The sequence below is a fragment of the Pseudophryne corroboree genome, chromosome 2 (assembly GCF_028390025.1).
Source record: "Pseudophryne corroboree isolate aPseCor3 chromosome 2, aPseCor3.hap2, whole genome shotgun sequence".
In the NCBI taxonomy this organism is placed as follows: Eukaryota; Metazoa; Chordata; class Amphibia; order Anura; family Myobatrachidae; genus Pseudophryne; species Pseudophryne corroboree.
Genome location: NC_086445.1, coordinates 1,022,972,795 through 1,022,997,933, shown reverse-complemented (window position 1 = coordinate 1,022,997,933; position 25,139 = coordinate 1,022,972,795). Strand labels below are relative to the sequence as shown.

General features: G+C 49.2%; 1 protein-coding gene across 3 annotated transcripts in view; it reads left to right on the top strand.

Moving 5' to 3' along the window:
• The window catches only part of ILDR1 (immunoglobulin like domain containing receptor 1), a 107,869-nt gene extending 88,293 nt beyond the window's left edge, over positions 1-19,576 (top strand). For all 3 annotated transcript variants that reach the window (XM_063956723.1, XM_063956724.1, XM_063956722.1), the window contains exons 4-8: positions 10,277-10,396; positions 11,620-11,766; positions 13,253-13,384; positions 14,569-15,347; positions 18,000-19,576. In XM_063956723.1, coding sequence (XP_063812793.1) covers positions 10,277-10,396; positions 11,620-11,766; positions 13,253-13,384; positions 14,569-15,347; positions 18,000-18,041 — 1,220 coding nt within the window. In that variant the 3' untranslated portion in view covers positions 18,042-19,576. The remainder of the gene's footprint in view (positions 1-10,276; positions 10,397-11,619; positions 11,767-13,252; positions 13,385-14,568; positions 15,348-17,999) is intronic.
• The last annotated feature ends 5,563 nt before the right edge of the window (positions 19,577-25,139 follow it).

Here is a 25,139-nt window from a genome sequence, read left to right as displayed (position 1 = left end):
TCTCTGAGACAGTCATCTGTATTGCGTATACCTCGGGCCCCAATTTGAGAAGGCCTAGCTTCATACTGTCAGGGAGGCCTAGCAGTGGTTTAACCTTTTGATCCACAATGTGGAATAGCAAATCGGCATGGGTAAACTTTAGCTTTGTGGTACCCAGTGTGGTGGTGATCAGGCCACCATAAGCTATCAAGTTGATCTTGTCTCGTTTATCTGTGCAGTTGGATCTATTTCACGTAGTTGTTCGTAGGATATGACATTGCACTTCGCTCCTGAGTCTGTTTTGACTATGGCCACCTTGTTCGTATGCTTTGTTCTCAGTTTGATAAATATTTCGCCCTTTTCATCCAAGTGGTCTACCCTATCACAAACTGTCATGCAAACCGATTCACACCCTGGCTCCGTTTCAACCTGCTTAATCCGCTGGGGTGAGCGGCTGTAGCGCGACTCAGACTGTCGCTTTATGGAAGTTTGATCTTTGGAGCGGCAGCACCTTGCAAAATTATTCCATTTGCCACATGCATTTCATCATTTATCATATGCGGGGAAGCTTTGTTTGTCAGGAGGGTGCTCTGCCGCGCAGTTCCCACACGTGGAGGATCAGCGTGGAATGGCTGCCATGACACACACCACAGCGTCCTTTTTTAGTTCCCTTGTGCCCTTTTCAGACTGCTCATTTAACATACAGATATTTATGGCAGTTTCTAATGTGAGGCCCTTCTCCCGCAGCAGCTGTGCACGTAGCTTGTCGCTGCGTATGCCGCATACGGTTCTATCACGGATTAGCTCCTCTGTGAGGATACCAAAATTGCACTTCTTTGCCAGCAGCTTTAGCGTGGAGACGCAGGACTGTATAGTGTCATCACCCTTTTGGTTTGTGCTGTTGAAAACATGCCTGTCCATAATTACATTCTTTACTGGCATGCAGATCTCTTCAAACTTTGCAATTAGGATGTCAGGATCCTCTCTGTCTTCTCTGTCAGCGTATACAAAAGCATCTGATTTGTCCACAGCATCGGTGCCTGCAAGGTTCAGCAGTGTGTATGCCTGGACTTTTTTTGATTTGTCTGAAAGGCCTGCTATGGAGCATACGTGCCATTCCCTTTTAAACCTCAGCCAGTTGTCAGCCACGTTTTCATCAAATATCAGCGGATTCTCCTGAGACTTTGTGCCATGGCATCCCACTTCTGACACCATGTAGATGTGTAACAACAAAATCAGGATGACACTTGCAGCATCAGTGTAATACAGGTCTTTACTCAGCATGAGCCATATACCAAGTGGAAGTAACAGGAGACAAACAGGAAGTGAGTCACCTTGGCATGACATCATCTCCCATGATGCACAGCATGCATTTACGACCCTGCTCGTGTGAGCTTACAGACTAGGAGAGTCGGGGTATAACTGGGAGGTGAATGGTCAAGATTGAGGTGGGAGGGCAGAGAGATGAGAGCTAAGAGGGTGAAGAAAGCGGATAGACTTTCAAGGCAGCGTTTGGTGTCACGCAAGTTGGTAGAACATCTGGTAGGGGTGAGGGGAGCGAGTTCCAGAGAAGGGGAGCAGTGTGGGTGAAATGTTGGACGTGAGAATGTGAAGCTGTAACAAGGACAGAGGTGGGGCGACAGAGGAAGAGTGGCAGGGAAAGGTGGTAACAAGCAGTGAGAGAGAGGGTGCAGAGGAGGTGGAAGGGAAAGGGGTCCAGGGGGCAAGAGGAATGAGAAGCGGATGAGGAGGAAGCTGACTTCATCGCCCATTTCATGGAGAAGATGTAAAGGGTGGATAGTCAGCATTAGAGTCAAAAGGAAGAACAAGAAAAGGATTGTGAAAGGAAATATCCTGTCATATACAGTAGCTATAGTACAGGGCTGTGAGTGAGGACAGAGGGAGGATTTAAAGGTGGCAAAGAGGGTTAGTGTCACAACTGAGGGTTTAGGCTGACAGGAGGAAGCCTCAGTTGTAGGGGCTGAAATGAAATTAAACTTGGGAGGTTTAATCAGACCCCTGGACATGTAAGTGTAGAAGGATTACCCGAAGGTGTGACCATGACAACCAGGTTAAAAGTCAATAAAAGCTTTATTAACAGGCTCCGTATTGAAACAACAGTATTCACAGTTGATAATAATCAGTGGCAAATAATACAGTTCCTGGATCACTATAACCGTAGAAGGTATCACAGAGCACTGGTAGGTTGAGGAACAGATGTTAGAGTCCTTAGATGGAATAACCTTACCAGGCCTGGCTGTAGCAGTGAAGGTAGCCGAGGAACACGCCAGTAGATGTATTAGATGAAGCTGGTAACTTGAATAGACTGTTGTAGATACTGGATGGAACCAGCCAGATGGTAAAGACACGGAGTGGATGCTGAATGGAATCAGCCAGGTGATGAAGACACGGAGTGGATGCTGGATGGAACCAGCCAGGTGATGAAGACACGGAGTGGATACTGTAAGATGCTAGGGAGCGTGGAAACAGAAGAGTTGAAAAGAGGTTACCGGTGGTTGTGGATACTGCTGGTAAGTAGGGATCCGCTGGAACAACACCGGCACTTTAAGGAAACTGGATACTGCTGGAAGCTGACCGCTGGAAGCAGATGGGTTAATAGCTGGAAGCTGGAATAGCCACGGAGGACTGCAGAGTCAGGCTGCACCGCAGGATGGAAGGCAGGTGCGGGTCTCTTTAGTGGATGCTGGAGACAGGAGCTGGAACCTGGAGAAACAACCACAGGAGAGAGAGACTGGAACTAGGTTTGACAATCAAAGCACTGACCCTTTCCTGGTTCAGGCACAGGATACTTATACCTGCTGCAGGGCAGGCATTGGCTGGCCAATCATGCAGATTCACAGTGCAGCGGATTTGGGGAGATTGAACATGTGACTGGAACAAACATAGCTGCGCCCATGTTAGTACTGGAGGGAAAGTTGGTTTGGAAAACCATGTGGAAACATAGCAGCAATGGCGGCGCCAGCCGCGGAGGACAGGAGACGCCAAACTGACAACTGCACACTGAGACACATAGATGACAGCGGAGGCCGCGGCAGGCATGGGGCACCACTCTGACAACCTGCATACTGGAACACAGGAGCGGCGGCGGAGGCCGCGGAGGACGGGAGACGCCATACTAGATTCAAACATGGCGCCGCTGTGACAGCGTCTCAGAGTGACAGGAGGGATATGCAGAGTGTGGACATCAGTAACACAGATGAGATCCGGCCCTGGAACCCTGAGCCAGCTTCAGGAGGCATCTAAAAGGCAAGTAATGGCGTCCAGATACCCGGATCGTGACAGTTAGTGGATATGCAGGAGAAGTGACAAATAAGAGTGTTTGGTGAGAGAGCAGAGTTGTAAGAGGAGATCATGAACCTGAAGTGGAGGAAGTCTGAGGGTGAACAAGAGTTTCTGCAGTACCGCTCCGCAGTGTACTGTAGGTACATCTTTAAAAGTAGCAGCTACAGTAAGTCTAGAGCTCCAGGGTTGGATGGGGGGGGGAGAGAATAAGCACAGATTGAGAGATACTGCCAGAGTCAAGGATGGAAGTAAGGGTAGAGTTATAGAGGTTAGTAGCCCTGTCCAGGGAAGAGATTGGGGACAAGAGAGAGTCAAGGGATGTAGATAACGAGTTAGGGTCAAGGTTGCATTTGAGTAAAGTTTTAATTATTTGTTTTATTAAAAAAAACTCAATATTTAAGTAAACTGTGGCCGGAGAGGCCCCAGCCACGTTTAAAATGGCCGCTGCGGCACTGAAGGGGTTAACCCCTAGTGCCCGGCGCCATTATAAAGACAATGGGCGCTTGGCGCCAGGTTTAAAATGTATTGGGCGCTAGGCGCCGTGTGATTTAAAAATGTATTTTCAATGTGTGCCGTGGTCCCGGACCTCTCCGGAGACCACGGCAGTGAGGGCAGCCCCCGGCGCGCTGAGCAGTGTGTGCGCGCCGGGGGAGAGGGGAGCCGCCGACCGCCGGAGTCCGGGAGCTCCGCTCCCGGCAGCGGTCAGTGCAGCCCCGGGCGCACTAACTGTGTGCGCGCCGGGGAGAAGGGAGAGCCGCCGCTGGGGGCCGGGAGCTCTGCTCCCGGCGCCTCAGCCCATCACAGGTGGCCAGCCGCGGCAGCCGGGACGAACGTCCCGGGCTGCTGGGCGGCAAGGGGGGTGCTAGCTGTGCATGTGACCAAGGCATGCACAGCTCATAGGTAAACATTGATTGGTTGTACACCACAGGGCAGGCTTACCCCCTGTGGTAATGGGTATTGGAGTGGGATAAAAGGAGGGCAGTTGGCCCATAGGATTGTATTGTACCATCTTTATTCTGCTGAAACATCTGATTGTATGCTGTTGCCCCTAGCAATAGGGAGGAGCCTTTTTAAAGGTTATTATTGAGCAAATAAACATCATTGCCTCAAGAAGATTGCTTCATCTTGTGACCTACAGGGTTGTGCCAAACATAGCCCCGTCCTCCGGCTGTCCAGGGAAGCACCTAACGTCTCCAAGTTCCGCCTTCCGCCAGCTACCGGTAGAGGCCTAGCAAGTGGCTAGTGGGGATTCGTCACCACCACACAGGTGTGGTAAGGCAGTGCGTCGGCACATACAGAGCAGAACCGTGGTTCCAAACGCCACGGCAGGTTAGGAGTTTGGTGGTGGCAGCAAAAACCCGCCCACAACGCAGTGGGTGGAGTCAGTAACAGGCGGTTACTGACGGTAAGCGGGAATCCCCTATGTGGTCAGGCCTCAAGTGACTTGACCTTCCAATCTGTGCGCAGGAGACGGGACGCGAAAGCGGCGAGTGCTTTCGTACGGGACCGTCCTGTCACAGAAATTGGTGGCAGTGATGGGATCATTGATGGACATTTGCAAGTTTTTGAAAGGACTTGTAAACTACACGATCTACCCAAGTCAGAGTGGGTGAGACACCTTGTGCCCACTCTGCATGGAGAGGCATTGGAGGCCTATCGAGGAGTGGCCACGGAGGACTGCGGGGATTACGACGAAGTTGCGAAGGCCCTCCTCCAGCGATTCTTCATCACTCCAGAGTCTTACAGGAAGAAGTTCAGAGACTTGCCCAAGAATCCTAGCAGCACCCATGAGCAGTTCGCCAACCAGCTGCGGCAGTACGTGGTGAAGTCGGTGAAGGATTCGGAAGCCACAACATGGGACGCACTGATTGACCTGATCTGCAGGGAGCAGTTCTACCGCAGGTGCGCCCCAGAAGTGAAGGAGTGGGTGCTAGATCGGGAGCCACCCAGCTTAAAGATGGCTGCCCAGTTAGCAGACAAGTATGTGGCAATTCGGCCACAGGGCCAGAAGCGCCCAGCCAGCAGCCAGCTCCAAAAGACTGTACCACCAAGGGGACACCCCTCTTCAACTCATCACCCCCAAAGACAAGCATCTTCCAACCCGGGTGCTCTTGGCCAGCAACCGCACCGCAGCGTCCCTGCAACTGATCAGAGATCATCGGTGCCACGACTGGAGAAGAAGTGCTACGGCTGTGGGAAAATCGGACATCTGAGGATGAACTGTCCTGCATCCCAAGCACCCCAGACTCGTGCCCCAAATCCGAGTGCTGGAGCCCGGCTCGCTTGTTTGACGAGAGGAGATGAGCCTACAGAGACTGTTCCCCCTCCAGTCAGTCCGATGGAGTGTGGCGAGAGACAGGTGCACTCTGCGGAGAGAGTCACCTGCATGGCCAAACAGCCCCTACACAATATGTGGAGGCACCTGCAGCCGGTCCACGTGGGATCCCTGCAGGGAGAAGGCCTAAGAGACTCTGGGGCCTCAATCACTGTTGTGAGCCCCCACCTTATAGATCCTGCTGCAGTATTGCAGGGTCGCACTGCCAAGGTCACCCTGGCAGATGGAATGGAGAAAGCGGTTCCCATGGCAAGAGTCTACCTGGACTGGGGAGCTGGACCAGAGTTGCGAGAAGTTGCCGTCATGGATGGTCTCCCAACTGATGTGGTCCTAGGAAATGACCTGGGTGGTGGGATCGTCACCACGTTTGCTGGCGCCATTCCCCGGAGTCAAGTTCCAAAACCACCATTGACATCAGCTACTCCAGCACAGCCCAGCCCAGAGGAAAAGACTACAGCTGCTAGACAACTGCCAGCACAGCCAACCACAGCATCAACCTGCCCAGAGGAAAAGATTACAGCGGCTAGATCAGTACATCGACCCCGCATGCCTTTTGCCTCTGGTATGCCTACGTCCCCTAGCAACGCAGAGGATGTCGGTTCCAGCTCGTTTGATCCTGTGGGGGTGCCCACTGATGCTCCTGACCCCAGTGGTTTGCCAACTCCGGCGGTGAGTATGAGAAACCACACTGACTTTTCCATGACTGACCCCTACCAGACTGACCCTAGTAGTCCCCACCTAGATCCCCCTGTAGAGTGTCCCAATTTAGGAGAGATTGAGGGCCACAGGCAGGAGTTTAGGGAGGCTCAACTCTCTGACCCATCCCCGAAAGGCATGAGGCGCCACTCTGGCAGCGGCTTTGACAGGGTTGGGGCGGGAAGTTTGACCTGGCGGGAAGGGTTAAGGTACAGGGTAGCCAGGAAAGTGGGAGGGGATAGACCAGATAGGGAATGTGTCCAACTGGTCCCCCCAGGGAACTTTCCTGCGCAACCGGTGTCGGTTGCCAGCGAAACCCCTTTGGACAGTAACCCTGAGATAGACCGTACCCTGAAGTGCCTGACACAGTGCTTACCCTGGTCTGGAATGTCGGATGATGCCCAGACCAACTGTAAGGCTGGTGCCATGTGTTGGCAGCTGGGGCACTCCAGCGGTTGTGTTGTCTCTGGGCCTCTGCCCATAGGAGAACCCTTGCAGCAAGTTACTGTGGACATAGCAGGTCCCTTGCCTGTGCTCAGTAGATCGGGGAAGACACGCAGCCTCCCTGTAGTGGATGCCACACAGGATCCAGAGGCTGGTGGTCTGGCCGCCATCACTGTGGCACAGGTAGCGGACGAGGAGGGAAGAGTAGGCCTAGGTGACAGGGTAGGTTTCCCGAGTCATAGGTCGACAGAAGAGGATTGGAGGGCAGGTCTGACAGTTAGGGCAGACAGTTGCCAGATAGGTATGACGGAGGTGCAGTGCCTGGGGAACCATGTGGGAGGAGACAGGGGTAGGCCCAAACCAGAGGGGGTGGAGGCAACCAGAGGCTGTCCCCGACCCACATCACCCAGACCGGCACTGACCTTAGAACCTGTAAGGCCCTACGGACATGTTGTCATTGACTTTAGTCCTGTATTGAACCCCTTGACAGAGATGGCTAGGAAGGGCATTCCCAAGTCAGTGGACTTTGCACCCGCTTGCGAGTTGGCATGCCAGTCATTGAAGGAGGCTCAGGTACCCGCTCCAGTGCTGATGGCGCACATTCTTGACCAGGACTGTGTGTTACGAACTACTGCGCCACTGCACGGACTGGGAGCAGTACCGAGCCAGAAAGAGCCATATGGGTAGGAGCACCCTGTGGCCTGGTTGAGCAGTATATTGCTATTGTGGGAGGTGGGGTATGCCACAATTGGGACACCTTGGGTGGCACTTGTTTGCAACTGGCCCCCCACCGTGGTGACTTACCACCTACCTGTTAGGTGGCTGCAACCTACCTTGGGGAAATTGGACAGACTTTTGTGGTGGAGCCTTGAACTTGGACTTCAGGTGGACTATTTGAACATTGTGCACCCACGAAGAGAGGCCCACTACACTATGGATGAACTGTCTAGGCCAGAGCCTACACCCCCCAGGTAGCGTCCCCTTCACCCCAACGGACTGCGGGACCAGGACCCAAATCGTTGGGACATGGGTCCCTGGTTGACCCGCTTGAATGGGGGGGGAGGAGTGTGGCCGGAGAGGCCCCAGCCACGTTTAAAATGGCCGCTGCGGCACTGAAGGGGTTAACCCCTAGTGCCCGGCGCCATTATAAAGACAAGGGGCGCTTAGCGCCAGGTTTAAAATGTATTGGGCGCTAGGCGCCGTGTGATTTGAAAATGTATTTTCAATGTGTGCCGTGGTCCCGGACCTCTGCGGAGACCACGGCAGTGAGGGCAGCCCCCGGCGCGCTGAGCAGTGTGTGCGCGCCGGGGGAGAGGGGAGCCGCCGGAGTCCGGGAGCTCCGCTCCCGGCAGCGGTCAGTGCAGCCCCGGGCGCACTAACTGTGTGCGCGCCGGGGAGAAGGGAGAGCCGCCGCTGGGGGCCGGGAGCTCTGCTCCCGGCGCCTCAGCCCATCACTAGTGGCCAGCCGTGGCAGCCGGGACGAACGTCCCGGGCTGCTGGGCGGCAAGGGGGGTGCGCCGCAGCCCGGCTCCCCGCCGGACGCTGCGGCGAGGCCACAAGTCAGCGCCGCTCATGGGGGATCGGGCTAGCCGGCTCCCTAGCGGCGTGGCTGTAATTAGGCTGGTGAGCGCTGGGGTCCGGGAGCTACGCTCCCGGCACCTCAGCGCTGCCACAGACTCAGAGCCATGGTGGCTGGGACAAGTGTCCCGGGCTGCCGGGCTTCGGCTCAGGGGGGTGCGCCGCACCGTGCGGTGGGGCCAGTGAAATAGTGCCACACTGGGGAGACGGAGAGCCAGCTCCCTGGACCCCAGTGGCAGGCAGGTAGGCTGGAGGATGGGGGAAGCCAGCCCCATACCTCCAGCACAGAGAGAGAGAGAGCCCTAGCAGCCAGGCTGCAGGGCTAGGGGAGCCAGCGCTGGGCACAGTATTTAAAAACAAGACATTGTGTTAAATATAATAAAAAGTACAGTGTGTTGTAAGGCACTGCAGTGCCTGAGTATGTAGAGTCTGTGCAGGGCACAGACTCAGTGTATATTTAAAGGGAAACACATGTATTTAAATGTGATGTATTTAAAGGTAAATTGCACTTACTTGGTTGTGTGTCCCAGGAGGGGGGAATCCATGGCTGTGCAGGCTGATGGATTCTCCCAGACCTTTTCCCCAAAAATGGAATGCTTTCCCATCCAGCCTCACACTTTAAAGGGGCATTGGGAGAAAGAGAAGAAGCTCAGCTTTGAAACAAGCTGAGTGGTTTCTTGGAGCTCCATGGAGATCACCCGTGGTGGCCTGGAAACCTGGACCGGGGAGCCAGGCTGCCCAGCTCTGCAGCCCAAATCCAGGCTGCAGGCAGTGGGCTAGGTCCCGGGCAGTTTTCTGGAAGTCAGTTTAGGAGGGAAAACTTCCCCCCAGCCTAGACTGAACGGCACCGGGGCGTATCCTGATCCTCAAGGATGGGACAGTCAAAGGAGAACGACCACTCCCCACTGTCCATAGGGAACAATGTTAGCTGTGCATGTGACCAAGGCATGCACAGCTCATGGGTAAACATTGATTGGTTGTACACCACAGGGCGGGTTTACCCCCTGTGGTAATGGGTATTGGAGTGGGATAAAAGGAGGGCAGTTGGCCCATAGGATTGTATTGTACCATCTTTATTCTGCTGAAACATCTGATTGTATGCTGTTGCCCCTAGCAATAGGGAGGAGCCTTTTTAAAGGTTATTATTGAGCAAATAAACATCATTGCCTCAAGAAGATTGCTTCATCTTGTGACCTACAGGGTTATGCCAAACATAGCCCCGTCCTCCCGCTGTCCAGGGAAGCACCTAACGTCTCCAAGTTCTGCCTTCCGCCAGCTACCGGTAGAGGCCTAGCAAGTGGCTAGTGGGGATTCGTCACCACCACACAGGTGTGGTAAGGCAGTGCGTCGGCACATACAGAGCAGAACCGTGGTTCCAAACGCCACGGCAGGTTAGGAGTTTGGTGGTGGCAGCAAAAACCCGCCCACAACGCAGTGGGTGGAGTCAGTAACAGGCGGTTACTGACGGTAAGCGGGAATCCCCTATGTGGTCAGGCCTCGTGTGACTTGACCTTCCAATCTGTGCGCAGGAGACGGGACGCGAAAGCGGCGAGTGCTTTCGTACGGGACCGTCCTGTCACATAAACTAATTTTAATGTGATTTATGATAGGTTAATGTTGGATGCAATTGGTGAACCTCAAACCCCCAAGTGAAGTCGGGGTTAATTTGTAGTTGTGGCATGAACAGGATTGTGGCCATCGAACCCGTGAAATTCAGTCAAATTGGAAACAGTTGGACATTATCAAGCATCTTTAGCTAGATGTAGCGCTATATTCATGGCCACTTTCTCCGATGGTGTCACCATAGTGACCATGGTCTGTTGAAGCAGCTCTTGTAAGGCGGATAATGCATGTCCATGTCTTCTGCCTATTGAGTGAGTGCAGTAATAAAGCTTTATGAGATGAATAGATGACCAGTGATTGTTCCCCTTATGTCTTCAGAAGCCGACTTGGTCATCAGTGAAGTCATGTGGTGGGATCACGGTGTCTATTACTGCACTGTGGAGGCTCAGGGAGACACGTCCGGGGATCCCGACAAGGAAATCAAGCTGATTGTGCTGCGTAAGTTACTTACTTTACCTCTTACCAGGTCATTGGCCACATTATTCCATTCCTGTATTGTCACGATTTCCTGTCTTTGTAGTTTGTCTGAGAGAATCGCTCGTAACCTTTTTCAGAACTGAAGAAAACTAAAAAAACAAAACAAAAGAACAAGACAATATTATTACAATTATTTATGGCGCACATATTCCACAACGCTCTACAGGGAATATTCCCATTAGTCCCTGCCCCATTGGAGCTTACACTCTGAGGGAGATGTACGTAGCAGTGAAAAGAGTGGAGAAGTGAGCGAGCCATTGGAGAAGTTGCCCATGGTAACTAATCAGCTTTGAATTAACATTTAGCAAGCACATTCTATACAATTATAGGTAGCAGCTGATTGGTTGCCATGGGCAACTTCTCCACTCTGCTTCATACACCTACCCCAATGTTTTCTATCACATGGACGCACATTCACACTAGGGTTAGTTTCTTGACAGCAGCTAATTTACCTACCATTATGTGTTTTGGCTTATGGGAGGAAACCAGAGCACCCGGATGAAACCCACACAAACATGGCAAAAGCATACAAACTCCACACAGATAGTACCTTGGTCAGGAATTGAACTCTTGACCTCAGGGCTATGAAGCAGTAATGCTAATCCATACGCCAGCCTGTTCAAAGGTAACAACTGAAATTATAGTTTTCTTTGTAGTTCAGTTAATTCTGCATGATTCTGCTTACATGGTGCCCAGCATTCTAGGTCCCGCTGGTCTATCGATGCTGTACTTATTACTTATGTACAGTGGTGGTGTTGGGACCCTTCCCCCATAAGTTTCCCTTTTACTTGAATGGGAAGTTCTTGGAGGAGGAGTCTTGACAACCTTGCTGCCTGCTTGAAGCAAAGAAGTGGCAGTTGGAGAGAAGAGAATGGGAAGAAGTTGAAACAAGGAAGTGGCAGTTGGAGAGAAGAGACCAGGAAGTGGTGTAGGGAGATATTTATCAAAGCTTGGAGAGAGATAAGGTACCAACCAATCAGCTCCTAACTCTTATTTTTCAAACACTGCCTCCGACATGGCAGTTAGGAGCTGATTGGCTGGTATTTTATCTCTCTCCAAACTTTGATAAATCTTCCCCTTAACGTTGAGTGACGTCAGACAGGAGTGATGCAGAGATCTCTGGCTGTGTGCAAGTGATGTGGAGTCTATGGCAACTGGGTTTAATCTCTGTTTTTGTTCCGCAGATTGGCTTACCGTGCTGCTCATTGTTCTGGGGGGGCTATTGCTAATAATGCTCTTTGGGATCTGTTGCTGCCAGTGCTGTCCCCAATGTTGCTGCTGCTACGTCCAGTGCCCATGTTGCCCGGCCAAATGCTGCTGCCCGGAGGAAGGTAAGAGTGACCCCCGGTCTCGTTCATCTCTGCTGGGGCATTTGACTCCATCCTGGCGAGCTTGTTTAAAAAAAGTTAGAAGAGTGGACACACTAGAGACTGTGGATGAGATCATTTGGAAATACAGCCTAGTTGGAAGGGTCGGTCATTGCAAATACATTAAAGCTCTTTGACATGGCACCGCCATGCACACGCCCGTCTCTGCGTATAATTGCTAAGGTAGTATACGCACTTACATGAGATTTCACAAGGACACCCTTATGTCATATCTGTACATCACCCTTCCTGTAATGTTAAAGTTATTGTGTACACAAAGCTCAGTGATTATTATTGCAATTACTTATATGGCGACACAAGTCCCCATGACTCCATGAAGATGAGTAGAAATGTAACTTAACAAAGGACAAAATAAATAAACGGCAGCAAAGTTCAGAAGGGAGATGGTGACAATCGCTGAGCATACCAGCATGATACAAGGAGACATAGGGGTGAAATTATCCGCAATGTGCGGCTGCGCAAATCACAGATAATTACAGGAGGGCCAACATGGTGCACTTTACTGCGCACCGTAAGGAGTGATGTTATGCCTGCCACGTGCTACCATCGTGAACGTTCCCTTGCCGCTCTCTCACAGAGCGTGTCTGACATATTTGTGCAGGTGGACAGGGTGGGATAGGTGTAGACCAGAAAAGAGTGAAGGCAGCCCTGTCTATGTAGAGGAGAGGGGCAGACACACAAGACGGTGACACAGAGCTGGTGACCTGGTGAGAGCGGGCATTAGGAAATGAGTTAGCAGAATGGCCTGGTAGATGCAAAGATAAGCCTTTCAGTGAGTGTTCCAAAGTTGGGGAGCAACTTGGGAAAGGTCTTGGAGACAGGATGAAGAAGAGGTTGGAGATGTGAGGGGGGAAGAGAAGTGGTTGAGGGCTGTATAGGTGAGGAGTTTGAACTGGATCCTGCAGAAGACGGGTAGCAACTGGCAGAGAGCGGAGGCAGTGTGGAGAGAGGGAAAGACGTCAGGCAGCGGCATTGAGGATGGGTGGAAGTGGGAACAGGCCAGACAGGAGGAGTGACCCGGGCCAAATGCATTTACAGTCAGAATGATTGCTTACAACCAGTGTAATGTGCGGTAGTATTTACTATGTATGCTTTGGACATAATTAAAAATTACAGGTGCAAATGTACTGTTAAACCTTAATAACTGTCATCAATTTGAAGACGTGTCTTACCAGAAGATAAGCAGTGTAGCTATCATATAGGAGTAATGTGCCTAATGAGGTGGTGCCAGATTTATTGTTGCCTGTGGAACTGCGTCTGGACATGCAATAGAATCTCGGGCGGCCATCTTTGCTGTGACATTTGTAGATACATAGGCATAGTTATACATATGCATAGTTATACATGCTGTTCTGTATCGTGCTACACTAATTACATGACCAATGCTATGCCTTCCTCCCATCGTCTATGTGTCACGTTTATCTTGCAGCCATTGCCCGCCACCGATACATGAAGCAGATGCAAGGTCTTGTTCCCTGGATGGTGGAGAAACCTTTTTACGCTGGAGCTGACCGGAATTCTCAGCACTCCTCCTATCAACTCAACCCGTTACTTCAGAGAGGTGGGAACTGCAGTGTCTGCGACCGCTACATCTCATGCACTTCATAACTGTGGTGCTCAAGTATTTTTTTTTATAGGTATCTGCAGTACCTAGTTACAGCCTGTAGAGGTGCTATGTACACTTTATTCATGACATTGCAACAGATTGCACTGCTCCAGCAATACCATGAATAGTGCATCTCCATAGATACCACAGTGACCATAATATCTTGACTACTGTTAATACTAATAGATTTTGATTGAAAAATGTATATTTATATGCATTAATATACAAAAACAAGTGTATTGTGTCGCCGCACAGCCAGACCGTAATACACCGTAAAACATAGATCCGTCATACTTTATAGCACAATACTAAACCTAAAATGTTGCTTGGTTTAACCTTATTTGGCTTAAATAAATGAGAATGAGGGACTATTTTTATTACATCCCCTTTTTCGTGTGTGAAGATTGTTGTTTGACTAGATGCAAGCTCTTGTGGAAATTGAGCCTTGTCCTAATATAGCTTTTTTTTTTTTTTTTAAATCACACCCCAGCGCACTGCCACCCCACCCAGGGATGACCTTTGACTGGCCACCCAATCACTAGAGGCCAGTATGGAAAACATTTCTGTGTGGCTAGCTATTTTGGACTTTGAAAATGATCTCTGTTATATACTGCGATCACTGGATTACATGTTACTGATCACGATGAGGCCGCATAGCCACTGCTATTTTACTTGAATTTTTAACACTACAAAACATTTTAGCAGCGTTTTAGTACTACCTGTAGGTTCCCCGATGCTTTTATATTTGGTTAATGCAAAAATGGAACAGTTGTAAATAAAATGCATGTGGTTGGTACGAGGCCTAAGAAACTTAGGAGGAGACATCTCAAGCCTTGGAGAGAGAGAGAGTGTCATATATCTAGCAGGCTGTGAAGTGACAGTTGGAGTCTGTTTGCTTTGGGCAACGGTTCCTCTTTATCTCACTCCAAGGCTTGACACATCTCCCCTTTTTATCATGGCTTTCCCAGTCACTAAAAGTAAAACCGTACCAATCACCTGCTTTTCCCTTCCGCATGTATGACCATGCATCCACCAACATCTTATGATGTTTTTCAGTTTATTTTGCTGTCTTTCTAAAAAAAGATGTCTTGTAGCAGCACGTTGGTTTTACTCTATTGTCTGGCCCTTTTGTTTTACAGACTTCTCATTGCAGAACAGCCAGCCGATGGTCAGGCAGCCGAGCTACCCGCAAAGCAACAACAAAGTGCTTGATTTTCTGGAGACCGAAATTAAAAACCTGAACACAACGCAGCCACTGGCACGGGGCCCTCACCGTAGCGCAGCCAGCCACCACCCCAGCTTGTTGTCTTCCCTGGGCGAGACTGGGGTGGTAGAGCGTAGAGTCATCCAGCTTCCGCCCATTGTAGAGCACGTCGTCAACTCTCACAGGAGTAGCAACTCCTCCCAACACCGAAGACAGAACTCATGGGACCCGCTGGAGAGTGACAGAGACAGACGGAGGAATAGGTCGCTGGAAGACTCCTACTCCACTGACAGTGATTGGAGAGACCGGCCGAGAGGCGACAGACCTCATGGATACAGGAGGGACCTGCCAAGTGATGGCCGCTCAAGAAGAGATCTCTCCCCACCTCGCAGGCATGAACGAGGCAGTCCCAGCGGGGATTTTGCTTACGATGACTATCGCGATCGTTTCTCTGGCAGAAGACGTTCTCCTGAGAGAGAGCAGCGGTCCAGGAGAAGAGGAAGCCCAGAACGCTACACGCGGCGGCGGAGTCACTCTCCGCCGTATGAACGGAACTCGTTGAGTTCGGACGATGACAGCCAGCCTGCCAGGGGCAGGAGGGAGAGGCGCCCGCAGTCTAATGAGTGGCCGGAGGATAGACCGCCCAGCTACAAGTCTATTGACATCACTGTAGGAAAGAACAAAAAGCGGCAAGGGTCTGCTGGGAGGCCGTCGGTGAGTTAGCAAGACACTGCCAATGGCCAGCACTCTGCGACTGTTGTATGTCATCTTGACTATTGCCTCAAGCTTAAGTTAAATATTAAGGGGTCTATTCATGTAAGAATGCGATGTTTATGTTTAACTTATCACTAAACATCGCATTCTTATTTCAGGGTTTTTTTCAGATTTTTAACGCAATTCATTAATACTTACCAGTTCCCTGATGCGATGCGGTATCCGGCTGTTCCGCGATCCCGGCTTCCCCAGTCTTCTCTCTTCATACCGCGGCTGGGATCTTCTGCACATGCGCAGTGTCCCCCCCCCCCCCCTCCCCGCCTCCAGGTGTCATCTGCGCATGCGCCGGGGAAACGAGACCTCCAGCGGCGGGCAAGGGCAGCAAGGAGGAGGTGACCCGGCATATGCAAATGTATATGCCCTGGGCTCCTCTGATTGGCCCTTGTCACGGAAGGGGGCGGGGAGAAGGCAGGAGACGGACGTCTTCACTGCTCTTCTCCTGTACAAGCCTCCCCATCGCCTGTCTGAGATGGCGATGGGGTTTTGCGAAGGGTAACGGAAAGCTGGGCTTTCCGTTCCTACATAGATTGCAGTCACCATACAAACGTATGGTGATGCGATTCAGCCACAGAGCGGGGGTGCCGCTGGGGAAGTCAGGGACTTCTCCACGGTAACCCGCTCTGTGAATTGCGGTAAGCAGAGAAAAGCCCTGTTTACCGCAAAACAGGGCTTTTCTCTGCTGCATGAATAGACCCCTAAAAGAGAGGCCAGACACATTCAGAGATGAGGGTCAGAAGTCCTTGTAAAAAAAAAAAAGAGAAAATAAATGTTTGGGGGGCTATTCAGAGTTGTTAGCAAACCAAAAAAGTTAGCAATTAGGCAAAACCATGTTGCACTGGAGGTGGGGCAGATGTAACATGTGCAGAGAGAGTTAGATTTGGGTGGGTTATATTGTTTCTGGGCAGGGTAAATACTGGCTGCTTTATTTTTACACTGCAATTTAGATTTCAGTTTGAACACACCCCACCCAAATCTAACTCTCTCTGCACATGTTACATCTGCCCCACCTGCAGTGCAACATGGCTTTGCCCAATTGCTAGCTTTTTTAGCTTGCTAAGAACTCTGAATAACCCCCTTGGAGCTTAATAAGTTACAGACAACTTTAACAACTTTTGTATACTATAAATATATGGTGGAAGCAGGGGTGTAAGTTCATACCAGGTGACTTGATGCAAAATTGACGGTGTGACCCCCTCCCCCCATTGGCCCAGGTAGCACAGCTGCGAGGGGGAAAGGAGGTAGTAATGTGCCAGTTTTCCTGCAAGTCGTGGATAATCTCCAGCCACTACTCCCCGCCCCCCCCTATATACCTTCAGTCTCTCCCCCTCTTGTGTCTCTGTCTTTCCAGCAAGCCCCATTCTGTCCTTCCAGCCCCCAGAGACTCGGCGGCTTCATTCCAGCCCCCTTCTGTAGCTCCAGTCCCTTCTGTGTCTCCAGCTCCAGCCAGCTTCCCCCTTCTGTGTCTCCAGCTCCAGCCAGCTTCCCCCTTCTGCGTCTCCAGCTCCAGCCAGCTCCCCCCTTCTGCGTCTCCAGCCATCTCCCTCCTTCTGTCTCTTCAGCCATCTCCCCCCTCCTGTCTCTTCATCACAAGCCCCCGCATCCCTCCAACTGCAGCTCACAGACAATTACATGCATCTGTGTCTTCTGGGCATCTGCTCCTCTTTGCGTTGTGGCTTCTCGGTGTCAAAAAATAAATAAAAATCAACTTTTAAACTTTTTTTTTACCAACCAGCCGCCAGCAGGCAACAATAGCTCTCTGGATCCCACGGATAGGTCCATCTATATCCTTGGCTTGTGCTGCTGCAGTGATTAGCAGAGCACAGACATAGGTTATAGATTGATTTATCTGTGCCCTTCTGACAGCTGGCACCCGGAGGCCTATGCCTCCATTGCCTCCCGGAGTTACGCCACTGTGAGGAAGCGCAAAAAAGAATGATTTCAAATGTTGGCTTGCGTGTGCCCTCGTGCAACTTTTACTAAGCCAAGTAGTCTGAAGGCCCCCATGTGACTATAATACAACAGGCGGAGGAATATAGTAAAGTACAATAAGCTATTATACAGCTCTACTCTGGCATCTGTATTAATAAAGGCAATAGCAGCAGACTTCTAGACCGGGAGGCACCTAGGGGCTGATTCTGCGTCTGATGATCTCTGTACATATACATGTGTATATAAAAGTATAAAATATTTATTTCATAATATTCCTCAAATACTGGGTATTAGGGAGCTACTGATTGATTCGATTTTATTTCAGTTGTCGGCAACCCGTTAAGTTTTAATGATAATCTGATAAGTAACCCCCAATGCGCAGCCAAAAGTGACCCCAAAGAGGTGGGACCTCCCCCCCCCACAATGTAGGTAAGGGGCTGGTAGGTATTTTTCATCAACTTAAAGGTATTTTTGAAGGCATGTATCTATCCTTTTATCATGGCCTGGTTTTGTCTATAATACATGTTTCCAGAAATGTTATATTTGTGCCACGTACAATGTGTTCTGTTTGTGACATTTGTGCTGTCCAGCTTTTAATAACAATACATGTTATTATTTGTTGTTTCTGAATATTCATCATAAATCCCAATTCTTCTTCCCCAGGACCGGGCCAGTTCCAGAAGCGGCAGGAGCATGGTCATTTAGCCGCAGAACCTGCGATGAGAAACATCCAGAGGCAACGCTACGGAACTGTGATAATGTTCTGCGTCATGAAAATATTTGTCCTGACGAGGACGGCACACCGGGAGTCTAGACAGCTGCTATGGCCAGGCATCACCGCGGAGCCAGGCTTAGACATGAACAAGTCCAGGGAATGGATAGAAGTTCCGGCACTGCAAGTTTACCCATAACGAAGAGGCCAGTAAAATACCGCAGCTGCTTCTCATTAGAGCGGAAACATTCTAAAAAATGACACTTATGACGAACTGTAATTGGGGCCCTTGCAGGATTGGAGCCTGATGATTACTGATGCTTTAAGCAACTGGGCCTCAAGCCGTTGATAAAAGCAGACCCAACAAATACACGTTTAAAGTAAACCTTTTCTACAGTAGACCGATGACTGAGATGTTCCCTGCTCAGTGACTGTTTCACAGCGCAACCTAGAAGTTTGATCACTGGTGGCATTTAATAGAAAAGAGAAGGTGGAGGCAGGTAGAGCAGCATTCTATTAGTATAAAAAGACCTGTTGCCAAATTATAATAGCCCACGAGTTGCAGAAAGTGCTGTTTGTTCAACTTAACCGTAAGATTTAAAGCACTGATTTAAAAAAAAATTTTTTTTAAGGCAAAATCAATCTGATTTTGCAGTGATTCAGTGCAAAGATCTTCGGAACCCTGGCATTTTCGCCACCCACAGTTGTTTTTGGCCAATGTAGCTTTATAGATTTAACTAAAAAGGTACCAGAGTCTGTTCAAATACTGTAACCTTCAAAATACCATCACTTAGTCCATGGGTCTTCAACCTGCGGCCCTCCAGCTGCTGTGAAACTGCACATCCCAGCATGCCCTGCCACAGTTTTGCTATTACGGCATGCTAAAACTGAGCAGGGCATGCTGGTCTGTGTAGTTCTACAACAGCTGGAGGGCCACAGGTTGAAGACCCATGACTTAGACAAACACTCACCTATGACCACTCCAGTGAACGAATGAGTTACTTTTTTTCATTCTACATGACTGCAAACAAGCATTAGTGCGTTCTATGGAAAAACTGCACGTGCGGAATCTGCAACTACTGTAGAAGTTATATCATTTGTCTGTAGAACAAGATGATGTCTCGTACTGCAAATAATTACCAGGGCTCATTCATGAATGCCGCATATTGGTGCTAAAATTGTACTGAACCACAGCAGCCTATCAGGAATCTGCTTTTGGGTGTCTAGTGCAAGCTAGAAGATCAAAGAAGGTATCTCATTGGTTGCTGTATGACTTTCCACCCAAATGAAATGTTAGTAAATCAGCACTTCTGTGTTTACATGTAGAAGTGTAGGGAGTTTATATTTTGTCGTTTTTATTTGCAGACACTCTTCCCTCCATACATTTGTATTACTTTGTGGACTTTTTAAACGCCATTGGCCATATATGACCTTTGTAAATACTGACTGTAATCATAGATTGCAATAATATCTCTGTGATATCAGGTTATGTACAGTACGTGTAATGTAAATAAATGAGCTGACTTTAGAGATGACTCTTTTTATTTTCATTTTTTACCATCACAAAATTCAGTTGTGTTTTTCTGTTCGAGGCAGAAAGTATAGAAATTGTACATAGTCTGCCCAAAAATATTGGGGAAGGTGCAATTACAATAAATTCTGTTTATCAGGGACGGAATAAGAGGCACATAGGACCGAGACTGAAAATGATTAAAGATCTGGTGTGAGATGTGAGGGAGCTGTGGCCAGTGATGTGTGGGTGTGGCCAGTGATGTGTGGGGGTGTGGCCAGCACTATGTGGGTGTGGTTAGTGCTGTCTGGGTGTGACTCATGCTGTGTGGGTGTGGCCAGTGCCATGTGGGTGGGCGTGGACACCCGTTACACCATGGTCCTCAATGTCTCCCTAAATCTGGAAAAGCAGAAATATATTGAATCTTTTTGTAAGGATAATAGGAATACAATTGTAATAAGTATGGTTTATGGCCCTGTAGCCAGCTGGATGGTTAATCATCCTAATGCGGTCATGATGCTGGGCCTATATTTATGTGTGGGCCTGGTAATGTAGTCCCGTTCATCGCGTGTTTTAATCTGGCCCTGGGAGTGTATTTATAGTATTTGTAGCTGTCGTAATTCATCTGAAATGTTGTAACATCAATGGCGGTTCTTGTCTCTGCTAATTAGGCAGTGAAAGCAAGTGTCTGATAGGCCTCAGTATAGATTTGCATATTTGATTGATGTTGGTAAATAACACCAAGGTGGAGCTGTATCAAATCTTTTAATGAGGACAGATGGAGCAGAGTTGCCTATAGCAACCAATCAATCGGCTTCTAATTATCATTTTATAGACGTTCCTAGATAAATGCTAAAATCTGAATGGTGGTTATTTGCCAACACCTCCTCTTTAGAAGGTTTGATACATCACCCCCTTACATGTTACTGATATTTAATTCCTGAATAGTAAATTGTTTTTCATAGAGATGAGCCGAACTGAAAATCAACTAGGACGGGAACGGCAGCAAAAGTAAGGGGTAAATCTAACTAACAGACACACTTGTATTTGTCGTAAAACTCTCGAAGCGTCCGGTGTGTATTGAACACTTCCCGGAGTCCTCTGCCAGGACTCTCTATCTTATTCCTAGACCCATATCCAGATTATGTGGGGAAGGGGGGGGAGAGCGCAGGAGATACTTTACCCCGGGCCCCCCTCTGTCAGGGGGCCCACTCAGCCAGAGCGCACTGACATCACTAGCTCTCCCTCTTGTGCAGCAGCAGAACCAGGCATCCAGAATGTTAGAAAGACAGTATGCAGTGCAGACAGAGACACAGGAGTATCAGGTTTCATGACCTACTAATAGAGCTTCCCGAACAGAGGAGAGATAGGAAGGGGGAGAGAGCTGTAAGTGACTCCGATATCCCAGCTCCTCTTCTGTATTGAAATACCTTTCTCATCAATTAAATAGTTCAACACAGGCGACGTCCATCATATACTAAGAGGGAAGTCCAGGAGCAGAACATTTTGTTCATCCTGGAATGGGTCATGTTGGGAGGTATGCACAATCGAATACTCCCTCCTTTCCCAGAGCCTCTTTGTCTTAAGTGCCCTGTACCCCCCAAGCCTTAATTCGGCCCTGCCTATACCTGTACTAGGACCATCCAAACTTCAACCAAAATACATACAGTACCATAAATGATTCATTATGTGAATTAAACTTCAAAATATTTTCATTAATGAACCAAACTCACATTAAACACTGCAAAGCCAACCGGAAACAAATGACAACCCTATATATAGTTAGGTTACACTAAAGCTACAGTTATAATGCACATTCTTATAAAAGATTTTGTTTATATACACTGTGTATATTATTAACATTGTAGATAATAAGATTAATCCCACGTACGTCTTTACCAAAGCCAGTTAAATGATTTACCCCATGCAGACAAAGGATCACAATGAAACAGAAACAAGGCTTTGAGTACAAAATATTACTAGAGCGGTTATTAATGCCACCTAATTAGATCAGGTTACATGGCAGTGCTGCAATGTTCCAGTGATACAACGTAAGTCTAGCATGCTGCACCATAACCTCCCAAAGAGCATATGTACGTTCAGCGGGATCTATAATACATTAGAAGATTGCAGATGAGGACCATTCGTTCGTTCTTCTCTCTGGTGTGGTGGGGACCCGGCTTGGACTACTGGATGGAACAAAAACAATGGGGGTATTTATGCGGTATCCGGACTCCAGGTCGACAACAAAAAGGTCGACACACCTTAGGTCGACGCCAATTGGTCGACACACCTTAGGTCGACATGGACAAAATGTCGACACGGAAAAAGGTCGACATGAGTTTTTCACAATTTTTTTCATTTTTGGAACTTTTTCATACTTAACGATCCATGTGGACTACGATTGGAATGGTAATCTGTGCCAAGCGGAGCGGAGCGAAGGCACCATGCCCGAAGCATGGCGAGCGAAGCGGTGCACTAATTGGGGTTCCCGGTCACTCTACGAAGAAAACGACACCAAAAAAACATAAACTCATGTCGACCTTTTTCCATGTCGACCTTGTTCCTGTCGACCTTCTGTCCACGTCGACCTAAGGTGTGTCGACCAATTGGCGTCGACCTAAGGCGTGTCGACCTTTTTGTTGTCGACCTGGAGTCCCAGACCCATTTATGCATAGGAAACTAAAGGCCAATTTCTGGAGGAGAAACTTCCAAAGTTCCTGGATGCAGCATGAGGTGAATACTCTGCAGAGCAGCTTTGAAAACATCAATAGTCTCTGTTTAGAGGGAAGTGTAATACTGTACGTATCATTCAATGGCCTACTCAAAAATTGGTAGCACTTATTGTGGTGCATTTTGTTTCTACTTCATAAATGTGCCTCACAGCACTGAGGTTATACATTCCATTCCCGGTCAGCAATCTATGTGAGGTTTGCATGTTCTCTCTGTGCTTACCAGGGTTTCGTCTGTGTGCTCCTGTTTCCTCCCACACTCTTAAGAAAAATAAACAGAATGGTAGCTGAATTGGCTACTGGTAAAATAACCCTAATGCAGAGGTTCTCAAACGCGGTCCTCAAGGTCCAGGTTTTACGTATATACCTGCTTGGCCACAGGTGACTTAATTAGCACCTTTGATTTAACCATCTTTGCTGAGCTATGGATATACTTAAAACCTGGCCCGTTTGGGGTACCTTGAGGACCCTGCCATAATGGGTTTATGTATTTACATTTGATAATATGCTGATACATGCTCTATGCGCTAAGAATACTAATAGTCAAAATAATTTGGAGAAGCCCTTATAATTAACCTGAGTAAGTGAAGTTCTTAGCACATATTTGGTAAAATATGTGGGCCCATCCACTGCGTCCTGGTGACTTCATTAGATGGGTCCCTAACATCTCTAACACATTCTATAAATCACAGGTTCTCACACAGTGCATGTTTTGCAGGTCTCCTCACAAAATCACGAGTGAAATAATTAGCTTCACCTGTGGACCTTTTAAAATATGTCAGTGAGTAATTAATACACCTGTGCACCTGCTGGGTTACCTGCAAAACATGCACTGTGTGGGGTCCTGAGGACCGAGTTTGAGAACCACTGCTATAAATATATCCAGGTCTTACCTTTAAGTAGAGCCCATTCTAAAATGTGCTCAGCAATGCAGGAACCTGCGCTAATCATATCACCTGAGGGTAGATGGGAGGGGTGCCAATACCAGAATGCAGTCAAGCATCCAAAAATGCAGTTTTTGGAGGTTTATCTGCTTATTGCACATGACCTCAAGAATGTGATAGATTTTTTTCGCTTGGATGCTGTGGGCAGGCCCGACGCTACCCGCCCAGCAAAGGGATGCAGAGCAGGTAGGCACCAGGCCAGCAGAGGTGCTGTCTCTGCTCTGCATCCCCGCTGCTGCGCCAGCCTGTCGTCCCCCCCCCCCCCCATCCCTGCTGCTGCTGCCGGCTGCTTTGCCTGTCACGCTATATGACAGGCAGCAGCGCCGGTAGCTTGGAGCCTCCTCTCCCCCTCACCTGTGACAGATGGGTTGGTCTGGGCCAAGAAGGGGGCGTGGCTACACAGGAATGCGGGGGGCGGGGCGGAGCTACACGGGACCAGGCTGCTGCTGCCTCTGCTGCTATGGCTAGCCAGACTGTTAGGTAAGTGAAGGGAAAGAGAGAGAGAGTGTGTGTGTGTGTGTGTGTGTGTGGGGGGGGGGGTTTGTTTCTATAAGTGCCATTTCTATGGACATTACATATAAGCGTCACTACCACTATGGGCATTACATATAAGCGTCACTACCACTATGGGCATTACATATAAGCGTCACTACCACTATGGGCATTACGTATAAGCGGCACTACTACTATGGACATTACGTAAAAGCAGCATTGCTACTATGGGCATTATGTAAAAGCGGCACTACTATGGGTATTATGTAAAAGCGGCACTATTATGGGCATTATGTAAAAGCGGCACTACTATGGGCATTACGTAAAAGCGGCGCTGCTACTATCTGCATTAGATATAAGCGGTGCTACTACTGTGGGCCTTATGTTTAAACAGCGCTACTACTATGGACATTACGCGTAAGAGGCACTACTACAATGGGCATTACATATAAGGGGCGCTAATACTATCGGTGTTATGTATAAGTGGCGCTACTACTATGGGCAGGGCCGGTGCAAGGTATCTCGGCACCCTAGGCAAAACTTCAGCCTAACCCCCCACCCCCCACCCCAAAAAACAAACAAACACTTGCTCTCCTTAGTGTCTGAAGGCCTGTGTCTCTCACCATTACTTACTCCTCGCATTTTGCCTGCTACCCATTCGGCTCCTTCTTCCCTCTCAACCCCTGCCCCCCCCCCCCCCCCCTCATTCCCTGCACCTCTCATTGCTTGTTTCACTCCCTGCCTGCATCCTTGCCCCACTGCCTACCTGATTCCTTCTCTCAGCCCCACACCTCTCACTAGCTTTCTTTTCTTTAACCCTTAGCCCCTCTCCCCAATGCAATTTCTCATCCAATGCAGCTCCTTTCCCAACATAAACATCTCAAATCAGGAGCACCACGGCAGATATGGTGGCAATTTAAACTTAGCACAGTCACTCACACAGGAGTCACCCACTGTCGCACACATTCACACACAGCAGTCACCCAATGTCACCCACACACAGCAGTCATTCACTGGCACCCATATACAGCATTCACCCAATGTAACCCACAATGTCACCCACACACAAACAATGCACCCAGTAGTGCTCACCTAGTGCCACCTTGCACTGCGCAGCTGGCTGGGAGGAGCCCGGGAGGCAGCTGTCATCCGCAGCCGCTATGTGTCTAGCCAGATAACTGGAAAAGTGTGGTACAGTAGCTGCAACTGGTGTGACAGCTGTTCAGCAGCTCAGGGCAGCTCAATGTCAGGATCAGCCACACAGCAGCAACAGCCGGGGGCGGGAGGGCGCATGGTCATTGAGGATGTCCCGGGTCCTAATGTTGCTGTGTTTTTAGTGCAAAGGGGAGGTCTTGACCCTCCTCAGCCTGGCCCTGGCAGCACAAGATGCAGGAGGTGGGGAGGCAGCGGGTA